The sequence below is a fragment of the Sinohyriopsis cumingii genome, chromosome 12 (assembly GCF_028554795.1).
Source record: "Sinohyriopsis cumingii isolate HCF-2022 chromosome 12, ASM2855479v2, whole genome shotgun sequence".
Taxonomy (NCBI): Eukaryota; Metazoa; Mollusca; class Bivalvia; order Unionida; family Unionidae; genus Sinohyriopsis; species Sinohyriopsis cumingii.
The window spans coordinates 101,921,904-101,934,315 of record NC_142972.1 but is presented as its reverse complement, the minus strand read 5'-3'; the positions used below and the strand labels follow the sequence as shown (position 1 = coordinate 101,934,315).

Below are 12,412 nucleotides of genomic sequence, written 5' to 3'. Positions count from 1 at the left end.
AAATAAAGATACATCATTACAAAAGTAAATGAGGAACACTATAATAACAAGACCCATTTTTATGTTACCAAGACCCATTTTTTGATATTACCAAATTTTCATGTCGGAGTGCCTTTTGTATTTTCTGTTATTCATTACACTATGCTATATTGATGCTTTTTCATCTAATGAAATTTGGTCGATGGATCCATCTTAATTAAGTAACCAAGCCATACCAAATCTAGGTCTTTATCAATAATTTGCATAGATATGTGACTTCACTGTTTCTAGGTGTCTGTTACACCTACAAATCAGTTAAACTATTTCAGTTAGACTCGTGAAAATGTGCGTGGATGCATCTCTTTTCAGTGTTAATTCAACCATTCCAATATTACATCAATTGGTCTTGAATTATGTGACTAAGTGTATTTTTTATTTCAACTATATGTTTTATTTATTTCAAGATAACAGTTGGTACGTAGGATGGTTTCTGGGAAAGTAACTTAATCATAAAACTGGGTTTGTGTGGTCCAAGTTTCATGCATAGGTGTCTTTGTATTTTCAGCTGTTGGTTTGTTTCATCTTTATTTTTCACTCTATTTCACCTATGCTTATAAAAAATGGCAATATGACTGCATTTCAGGGAGAGTATCTCACTCTATCAAAACAAAGCTGTTATCACATAATTTTTGCAGATTTCATGGTTTCTATTAACAATTAATTACAATAAATTATCATTTTTCCTTTTTTGTGGAAATAGGTCCCCCAATAAAAACTATAAATTTATGTACCATTAAAACATTTTTGCAAGCATTGTGATAAGTAAATCATATGCATATAATAATGTTGTGTATGTCAGTCAAAAAAATCAAAATCTACACCAATGTACAAAAGTTGGCATCAGAATGTCAGTCCACAAGATCAAAATCTACACCAGTGTTAAAAAGCTGGCATCAGTATGTCAGTCCAAAAAATCAAAATCTACACCAGTGTACAAAAGCTGGCATCAGAATATCAGTCCACAAAATCTACACCAATGTACAAAAGCTGGTATCAGAATGTCAGTCAACAAGATCAAAATCTTCACCAGTGTAAAAAAGCTGGAATCAGTATGTCAGTCCAAAAAATCAAAATCTACACTAGTGTAAAAAAGCTGGCATCAGAATATCAGTCCACAAAATCAAATTCTACACCAGTGTACAAAAGCTGGCATCAGAATGTCAGTCCACAAGATCAAAATCTACACCAGTGTAAAAAAGCTGGAATCAGTATGTCAGTCCACAAAATCAAAATCTACACCAATGTATAAAAGCTGGCATCAGAATGTCAGTCCACAAGATCAAAAATCTACACCAATGTACAAAAGCTGGCTCAGAATGTCAGTCTTCAAGATCAAAATCTACACCAATGTACAAAAGCTGCCATCAGTATGTCAGTCAAGAAAATCAAAATCTACACCAATGTACAAAGGCTGCCATCAGTATTTCATTCCACAAGATCAAAATCTACACCATTGTACAAAAGCTGCCATCAGAATGTCAGTCCACAAGATCAAAATCTACACCAATGTACAAAAGCTGCCATCAGAATGTCAGTCCACAAGATCAAAATCTACACCAATGTACAAAAGCTGGCATCAGTATGTCAGTCAAAAAAATCAAAATCTATACAGTTGTACAAAAGCTGGCACCAGTATGTCAGTCCACAAGATCAAAATCTACACCAGTGTACAAAAGCTAGCACCAGTACGTCAGCACACAAGATCAAAATCTACACAGATGTACAAACCTGACATCAGTGTGTCAGTCCACAAGATCAAAATATATACAGATGTACAAAAGCTGGCATCAGAATGTCAGTCCGCAAGATCAAAATCTACACAAATGTACAAAAGCTGGCATCAGTATGTCAGTCAAAAAATCAAAATCTACACCAATGTACAAAAGCTGGCATCAGAATGTCAGTCCACAATATCAAAATTTACTCAAATGTACAAAAACTGGCATCAGAATGTCAGTCCACAAGATCAAAATCTACTCAGATGTACAAAAGCTGGCATCAGTATGTCGGTCTAAAAAATCAAAATCTACACCAATGTACAAAAGCTGGCATCAGAATGTCAGTCCATAAGATCAAAACCTACACAATTGTACAAAAGCTAGCATATGTATGTCAGTCCACAAGATCAAAATCTACACAAATGTACAGAAGCTGTCATCAGTATGTCAGTCCATAAAATCAAAATCTACCAATTGTACAAAAGCTGGCATCAGTATGTCAGTCCACAAAATCAAAATCTACACACATGACAAAAGCTTGCATCATTATGTATGAGCCACATTATGTCATAAAGCAAAGTGTGGATCCAGATAGAATGATATTTAAAAGAAAAAATGCTGGCAAAGCTTTCTAAGGCATAGGGATACAAGTTATGGTACCAGTAAGGCATTTACATGCAAGGTAAATGTATGAGTATCACATAGAGCTACAAGGTAAGGGTGTAAGTAAGACAGGGATACAAGGTAAGGTATGAGTAAGACAGGGATACAAGGTAAGGGTGTATGTAAGACAGGGATGCAAGTTAAGTTACAACTATGGCATAGGGACACAAGGTAAGAGTATAAATAAGACATAGGGATACAAGGTAAGGCTATATGTAAGACATGGGAATGTGAGGTAAGGTACACATAAATCATAAGGATACAATGTAAAGGTACAGGTAATTCATGAGGATATGAGGTGAGGTACAAGTCGGACATAGATAGGTATAAATACTTTCTTGACACTAATTCACAACCTAATATTATTGGAAGTTTATACATAGGTATACAATCTTACTTGACACTCATCCATAACCTAATATTATAGGAGCTTTATGTATAGGTATACAAACTTACATTACACTCATCCTAAACTGACAATATATGAAGCATATGTGTAGGTTTAAGGGCTTGTTTTGAAGCTGACATGACTTTGTAATGGAAACAGTAATTATGTTCATTCTCCTCCATATCATTGCAACCTTGTGAATGTAAATATGACTCAATTGAATTGGTCAATTAAATCCATGAGGATAACTCTGATGTTATATGACTGAGGATAAGATTGATACTATATCCATGAGGATAAGTCTGATATTAAATCCATGAGGATACGTCTGGTATTAAATCCATGAGGATAAGTCTGATATTTTAAACTTCATGTTTTTTTTTTTTAAAGTACCTCGTAACCTGGTCATCTTAGAGCATCCAATGGATTAGGAATCATTGATTTTATTCTTCACAGATGCTATCTGGACAAAGGAGAAGCATCCGGAGCTACATGCCAACAAAGAGCACATCTTACTAATAATGGAGCAGTTAAACGTGATTGCCAAGCCAAGGGTCTTGAGTGAGATTGGGGAGAAGGTCAGTTGATGTGAATGTTTCAGTTTCTTCTCCATTTTGTTTAATTTCCAAATTTTGCATCTTCTCAGATCCTTAAATTTTAATAGTGAAATACGAATTTTGAATAAGAATACTGCAGTTATGTGATTAAATGTCATCAACATTTATTTAAATTGACTGAAAATTGGCAAGCATGTAAACAAGTTTAAAGGGGTTTCAATTTTGTATCAGTGATGCAAACCCACCATCAAATATGGGAAAAAAGAAAATACATCTCAACAGCTGCATAAATAATATAACTGAAGGCAACCATGAAGAAAGGATTGTCAAATTCACATCAGTAGTATAGACTGACCATTTAATTTTGAAATCATACTTTTTCTTGAACAATACAAAACATAGACTTTCAGCAAATTCACTAGATAGAACAATGGCATAAGGAACTTTCAGGAAGATACAGAAAGATGTTATCAGACTTAAATTATGACTGCCATTTATAAAATAGACGTTTAAATTCGTTAAATTGCATCGAAATCTTCTTTGTGGAATTTAGCCATATTTGACAGAAAGAATGCTGGGAAGGTTTTCATGTTTTTGGCTTCTATGTTCTATGGTCAGATGATGTCATATTAATGGCCCAACATTCATCTTCTATGCCATGTAATGCAACCATCACCAATTGTGCTTTTAAACGTCCTCACATCTAGGGTCATGAGGGGCTTTAAAATTTAAACAAATATTACCAATCGGTTAAGCTGCAATGTCTCAGATTAGTAATAAAGCTTCAAATGACCTGTTAACAAAATATATTAAACATAATGGGATAACCTTTGACCTTTCAGGTCTTAAAAGATGTCAGTCTCCCTTCATATATTCCAATACTGCTACGGTATTACTAAAATAGTTGACATGAAAATGATCGAAGATCACTGTAGAATCTGACTCAATAAGAACAATCTCAAGTATATAAAATCATACTGCAAAAATGAACATTTATTACAAAAAATCATTAATCACTCGAGTGTCTGTGATCTATATCAATCTTGCCCATCACGAGCCTTTTATACTGGGGTTTGAATTCACCTTGCTCAAATAATCATTTTCCTCAATAATGAATTTAGTTTTGGACATTTGGACCTTTGTTTATTCCTCCATATTTGTTACTTTCTTCTTTACATTTTCTTTCATTGATCATCTATCATGTGTTGTCAATTTGTGTCAAAGCAATGCAAAATCAGTGAGACATTTCCTCCAGCAATGTACTGATTACATTATATTTTGTTATTAATGAATGTCCTCTATTTAAAGAGCTTGGTCTGCTTAATTCTGTCTAAAATCAACCATAATGATCTTTTATCTTTATTTTCTTGGGATTTATTATGCGGTCTAGTTGTGGCAAAAGATCAAAAGGTCAGGCAGGGTTGGCTCCATCAAAGGATTAAAAAGAATTAATTATTATAGAGAATGTGAACAATTCAGTATTCAATATGGCTGCCATTACTAAGAATAGAAAAACTACTCAGTAACTATCCGCCAAAAACTGACCAAATTGGAAATAATGCATTGCAATACTAAATGCTTTAAATTATGTGCAAACTGGTGCTGTGTGGCCATAAAAAAGCAAAGAAACCTTAAAAGAATTAATTTGAGAACAGCAATCAGCAGCATTGGAAGACCTTTATACATAAAGCATCCTTCTGTCCCAGATTTCATGCTAACTGCTCATGCATTTTTAAATTGGACAGAATGTGACCAGTTCAGTATTCAATATGGCTGTCATTACTAATAATAGAAAAACTACTCAGTAACTATTCATCAAAAACTGACCAAGTCAGAAATAATGCATTGCAATACTAAGTGCTTTAAATTTAGTACAAACTGATGCCATAAAAAAGTAAAGAAACCTTAAAAGAATTAATTTGAGAACAGCAATCAGCAGCATTGGAAGACCTTTATACATAAAACATCCTTCTGTCCCAGATTTCATGCTAACTGCTCATGCATTTTTAAATTGGACAGAATGTGACCAGTTCAGTATTCAATATGGCTGTCATTACTAATAATAGAAAAACTACTCAGTAACTATTCATCAAAAACTGACCAAGTCAGAAATAATGCATTGCAATACTAAGTGCTTTAAATTTAGTACAAACTGATGCCATAAAAATGTAAAGAAACCTTAAAAGAATTAATTTGAGAACAGCAATCAGCAGCATTGGAAGAAATTTATACATTAAGCATCCTTATGTCTGAGATTTCTTGCTAACTGCTCATGCATTTTTAAATTGGATTGCTATGAAACTTTAAACGTATGTTCGTCAAGAGTTGAAGTTGGTCTTGTGTGAAGATGGTGCTGATTCGATTAATAATATTGCATCCATGGTGGCCAACTTGAAAATCTTGCATTCACTCCTCCTCCAAGAACTTTGGACATATATCAACATTATTGACCACTTATAATGTGTTGTTGGTCCTAAGTGATACTGATTCTAATATGTCATCAAATGCCAGATCATGTTTTATGATGTGTTTGTCCTAAATGGAAACACTGCCAATATTATTACAATGATGGCCACCTTTAGATTGATGTCATCTCAGCTTTGTCTGACTGGATCTCTATAGCAATAACATATTCTTCTGATATATAAATAGTTCCAAGTGAAATTAATACCAATCATACATCCATTATAGCTTCATCAATGGACATCTTTACAAACTTGTTATCTTCCATAATGGCAAACGTTAAAACAGATGTCATTTTGAAGATGATGTTGTTACTGAAGACAGACATGATTTCAAGTCTCAGCAGTTGCAACAAAACGACAACCAGGAATTATATTCCTGGGTTGATTGTTAAGCCAGTTGAGTACCAGTCTATTCAATCTTTGATGCAACATCTCCATTATGCTGATGATTAATATGGTGTATATTCATAAATTCTTCAGAATTGAAAAATATAGATTAAAGTTTATTTGCCACCCTTCTTTCCTTAAGTCATTGTTTGTATATGCCGTCATATGATGTTATTATCTTCTCTATCCACCAATCTGTCATCAAGTCCCTTAATACAAAGTAACTCTAAAACTAGACCACATACCACCTCGACAAACTTGATATCATTACTTCTTCTAGACGGATTGTCATTTCAACGTGGGGTTTGAACAAGAGACTCCATATGATCTCTAGCTGGTCTTAAATGTAGACAGATCTAAGTTAAGTCCTACATAGCTTCCATGATGGCAAACTTTAAAAGGATACAGACTATATCCAATAGGGTCAAAACATCTGTCATTTTGAAGATGATGTTGTTACTGAAGACAGTCAGACTTGGTTTCAAGTCTCAGCAGTTGCAAGAAAACGACAACCAGTAATTATATTCCTGGGACGATTATTAAATCAGTAGAATACCAGTCTTTTCAAACTTTTAATGCAAAATCTCCTTTGCACTAACTGTTAATCTGGTATATATTCATAAATTCTTCAGAATTGAAACAAATAAAAAAGTTCATTAGCCACCCTTCTTTCCTTGAGTCATTGTTTTTATATGCCGTCATATGATGTTATTATCTCCTCTGTCCACCAATCTGTCATCAAGTCCCTTAATACAAAGTAACTCTAAACCTGGACCACCTACAGCTATCAAAGCTTTTGGATCATATGCCCTTTTTATAGAAGATTAAAGTATACAAATGTTGGGGTCAACATTTCATAGGTCAAAGATATTGTTGGTATGGTATGCACTTGGAGTAAGCGAAAATCATATTAGTTTTGCTGCCAAAGGTCAGGGCCATGTGACTGAAAGAAGAAAAAGGGATTCTGCACAGTAACATGATTTATACATTTCCTAACTGTTCTATCAATTTCACAGTAACCTGGAAATATAGGCTGAAATATAACTGAAGAATTTTACGCTGCTTTGATATAGGTACTATGTACACATCAACTAACCAATTCAAAATAATTGGAAAACATTCCAGGTATATAAATTATTCTGTATTGTGAATATCATTATCCGACTCTTTTATTATTTGGCCATTCAGTAACTGGGATATGCATGACATATCTAGAGTACAGAGGTTCTCTTAGGTTCATGGGATGTTGGTAAGACCTACATTCAACTATTTTGTGGTGTACTTTGACCAAATTAGTGTTTGGCGTATTGTTGGCAATAACCGTGATTTATTAATGGGAAACGTACATGTACTCCTTATAGTACATGCAAGCCACAGAAGTAAATAATTAAAAAATATGTCATTAACCCCAATGACTTAAATACAAACTATTTTATACAATACTTTATCATATAGATATCCATAGCATAGGATAATTGAGGTACAAAGAGAAAGGGATTTGCAAATATTAATTTTGATCAAGATAGTTCCTTAACCACAATTTTTGATAATAAAGAAACCTGTAGATTGTTTGGTTTAAGCTGTTAATGGGCTTACAAGTCTAATAGGACAGTTACGGTTTCTCAACATTAAATTTCCAAAGAAATTTTATATAGTACACATACACATTTTAACTACACAAAGTGTTCACTATTATACCTTTATTATTATTTTTAATATTTACAGTGTTGACTTTTATACATGTATTGTTCATTTTTGCTAAGTGTTTTATAGCTGTTGATAAGCAGATTGTTACAAATGACTTAAAAAGAAATTCCGATTATATTAAAATTAGATGAAACAATTTAATTATAATCATTTAGTACAGTGTTTTCAGCAGATATTGCTTCTGCATAATACGTTGGCATGTTTGAATAATATGAACTGTGATATTGATATAAGTTACAGATGTTAATATATAATACACAGTGTGATGATATGTATTAAGAGGCATGAATAATAAAGTGTTAAACTATGAATTATTAATGACTCTTGAAGATGAAAAGTATTTTTTAAGGTAGCTTTTATTCAGTTTTTAAATATTCATATTTGGATCAAAGCTGCAAACTATTGATATATCAGTGAGTAGTTTCAGAACTAATATATGTGACTAAGATAAATCTACATAACCATTGTAATAACACTCGCTAAAACAGTCATATAATCGAACCTGCTTGATTTAATCTTGATCACAGAGCCATCTTTTACATTCAGTAAAAGCCAACATAAATGTCTTGAGACTTAGTAGAGAATTGTTTTTGTTGTCGTCATTCTGGGTTTAACACCATTTTCATAAATGTAGTCTCCAGTATAATTGGTGGAGGAAGAACTAGGGGAAACATCCCTGGTAAGACCCGTTGACCTACGAGGTGCTACTAGCAGACTTTCTTATATAACCCCATTGCTCGAGCCTGAGACTCGAACCCACAAAGACAGAGGTGAGATGGCAATGATCAGTAAAGGCGAGCACAGACCAGTTGGCCCGGGGGGAGGACAGAATAGTAAGTTTCTTGTTTGCTGTGTTCAGAAAGTACTTGATCAGACCTAAAAACAACCCCCACAAAAACAACACAATTATTTCCAAGGAAATAATAGTCAATTTATTAATCCATTTATGCATTGTTAATGTCATTTTTTTTTTGTTTAGATTATTGTTTTTGTTTTTGCTTGGTATGATTTTGGGAGCTGTTGCTTGTTGATATTTTCTGTATCTTTATATTCTGAATATATTTTTAGGTGGAGGACTACTTCCTTACACCTTGTATGCTTCGTCAGGAATCTCCCAGAGAAGTTATCTCCCCTGAACAAGATCCCAGGATGGTGAGCACTCCAGTCCTGTGCTGTGTGTTTACAGGAAAGTTTCTGCCACCACCCATATTCCATAGGCTTCTAGCGGCCTGTGTAGCTCATTGGCCAGTGTCCAAGAAGAAGGAAACAGCAGAAAATCTCATTTTTTGTGGCTGTTGTGTTTTTGACCTGGACCTTTTCCATAGACTGACCTTGCACTGTAGGAACCACATCGTTTATGCAAGAATAACAAGAATGGTGGTTGATGACATCAATACCCCCGATGCAAAGTTGTGTACCAGAGTTAGAAAGTTCATTACTATGAATCTCTCCAAGATTACATCTTACCTTGGCCAGAACTTACAATATAAGATATGTTTTCCATCATCTGAAGTTGTTCCTGAAGATGAAATGTTCCATTTTTCACCATTTCAGGCATGGTTCACTGAAGAGGTAAGTTGTTTTAAGCATTACTGAATGGAAAGGATTGATACATCAGTGAAAAATATTACTGATTCCTCCTGAGGTGCAGTTCTCAAGTTTTACTGGGTCGACAAGTGTCCAAGTAGTAGGTGGCGTCACCCTACCCCAAAACGATAACACTGTAGAAGAACTGTTCCCATTGGAGAATGCAGTACTAGATTTAATGCATCACATAACATCATGTGACATCATATGATGCTGGTATCTAAACTTAATATGTCTTGTGATTTGCTACAAGTGTACTGTAGTAATATAAACTTCTTTTGTTATGCACATTAGCCAACAATTGCTTTCACCACTCTGATCAGGTTTTGATCTGACATGCAATACAATATTATCTAATTAATATCTTAGAGTTTGATAATGCATGAGATGCATGCATATTAATGAGATAATCTTTCATCTGATTGGCTGATCTTGTTATCACTATGAAAACTTTATTCATGATCTGACTTTGATCAAACCTGGAGAACTTGCCAGTGTCATTAACATTTTTATGAGAATTTGATAAAGATCATGTTTTTGGTGGTGATGTATACTATTATCTCATTACCATCCTGGAAGGCATATCTCTGATTAGACTTTCATTTGACTTGGATCATTACCATCCTGGAAGGTATATCTCTGATTAGATTTTCATCTGACTTGGAAACTATGCTACCCTCATTATAATGATCTTGTATGGTGTCAGTTATGACGTAACTATTCAGGTATTATTTTTTCTGATTGGCTGAGCTTTTTATTAATCAGAAGGCTACAATTCTAGCTTTATTTGGATTAAACCTGGAAAGCAGCCTGACATCATCATGATGTCAGAGGATTTTGATTATGAGTAATATCTCTTCATATTAATGAAGTAGTTGTACATGTGATTTGCTGAGCTTGTAAGCCCATATTGTTTAATCTGAAGTTGATTAATCTTAGAATTCAGGTCTTATTTTATCTCTGACATTTGATAGTGAGTGAAATTGATGTGAATTGATGTCATGCTCTTGTTACTACTCTGTAAGCTATATTTCTGGTTTCATTGGGATCACAATTGGAATATAGATTTGCATTATCAATTTCTCATACAGTCCAAATAACAAATAAAATTCCTCAGCTGAAAATTCAGGTTCCACTTTTCACATCTTAGATCTAATGGGATGTCTTTCAGAGTGTTAAACAATATTCCAGCATGGTACACATTATCAGTTTTAGTTCCTAAGTGAAATTATTGCAATTACCACTGAAATGTTATATTCGAAAATGTTCTCTGTCATACCAGTTTAACAGGGTATGGATTTATGTTTTAGAATGTGAAAGTCCTGAATATCAAATAATTTGCATATTGCCCATTTCAAAAGAGAATATATTCCAACTTCCTGGAACTGTCAGTCACTGTTGTTGTTCCAAAATATACGAAGATGTTCCCATGTGAAATATATTTCATCAGAGCTGGGATCTTTCCATGTTTTGGGACTTAACCTGCTGAATCAAGGATAACTTCACATTTACGGTGTACTATTGTTTATTATTAGCTGGACTCTGGTTAGAACGTCCATCCAAACACTGAGGATTCCAATGATTCCTTTCTTCAAACGTGGAGTCTAAATATTTAAATATGTATTGTTCCATCTTGTCATTTTTTTCCAATTTTATACAACTTACTAAATAAATTGGTATTACATGGTATACTTCTCCCGCAGTAATTGATCAGTGACAGGGTACATAAATATCAGCTTCAAGATAAGCAAGGTCACATGATAGCAAAGAAGACACAACTCGTTACTAGTTTCATGAAGGTGGGTGGGAGTAGCTAGCCACTTGTGCATATACATAAAAATTATACTCCCCCTAGCCTTACACAAATAGTTGTGAAACATATTTTGATATTGTTAAGTGTACTTGATCCTAGGAGGTCAGTTAAGTTGAATTAAAGACTTTTACTTTCATTTGAAAAGCAGTAATTATTTCATGCATCAGTATAATTGTAGTTGTCTCCCTTTCAAGATGAGAGCGCATGTTTGCATAGACCGATAAATCAGCCCCTCGCCCATGATGATGTTGACCTTTGGGTAAGGGACTGATATCACCTATTCAATGAAAGCTGCAATTATTCGCAGCCACTTTTGTCTGCACACTTCGGTGTACATTTTATACACTTACTGGTATTTCTCGTGGCTGTGGAGCTATTGTCGACTGAAGGGTTCTTTTGGTGACGTTTATTATATTTCCAGAGTAAATTCTATGTTTGGTGACTTGTAAATCCATGTGGAATAGCAAAACATCTGTGCTGTGGCCATTTTAAATTTTGCGCTAGATATGGCTGTTACCAATTACCGGTGTGTGTCCATAGTGTACGCATGATTGTTACAAAATGATTTGCGTGGAGCAAATTTGCACATTTTAATGAACAGGTGACATCATACCCACATCATGTCCATCATCAATCAACACCAATTTGGGAGGATGATTTATTGGACTAATGTATCCATTGTAAGCAGAATCAAATACACTAAAGCTTCAGTGATAAACGACCAGAACTGAATATATAAACATATTTGTAATGGCTAATTCCTCAGATAAACTACAAGAGCTGAATATATAAACATTGCTTGTAATAGATAAACTACCATTGCTGAAAATGTGTATACATTTGCTCTGGTAATTCGTCAATATATTGATTTTTATGTCAGCACACACTTCATGTATTGCTCATAGCAATGACAACTCTATGTTATTTTTATTACTGAAAACAACATGGGTAATTTACAAAAGTCCCTAAAATAGTATAAAGTGAAATGGCAAAGATTTGTTACTGAGTTACCTATATATGTGTATATATGATTCAGACTTCGTAGATAAATATATGCGCTGTGGTAACTTTGTAACTATGAATAAATA

The 12,412-nt window shown here is 34.0% G+C and overlaps 1 protein-coding gene across 1 annotated transcript in view; it reads left to right on the top strand.

The window, feature by feature from the left end:
* The window catches only part of LOC149787118 (uncharacterized), a 143,402-nt gene that overhangs the window by 114,729 nt on the left and 16,261 nt on the right, over window positions 1-12,412 (top strand). The window contains exons 12-13 of the mRNA XM_089977632.1: window positions 3,265-3,386; window positions 8,993-9,496. Coding sequence (XP_089833758.1) covers window positions 3,265-3,386; window positions 8,993-9,496 — 626 coding nt within the window. The remainder of the gene's footprint in view (window positions 1-3,264; window positions 3,387-8,992; window positions 9,497-12,412) is intronic.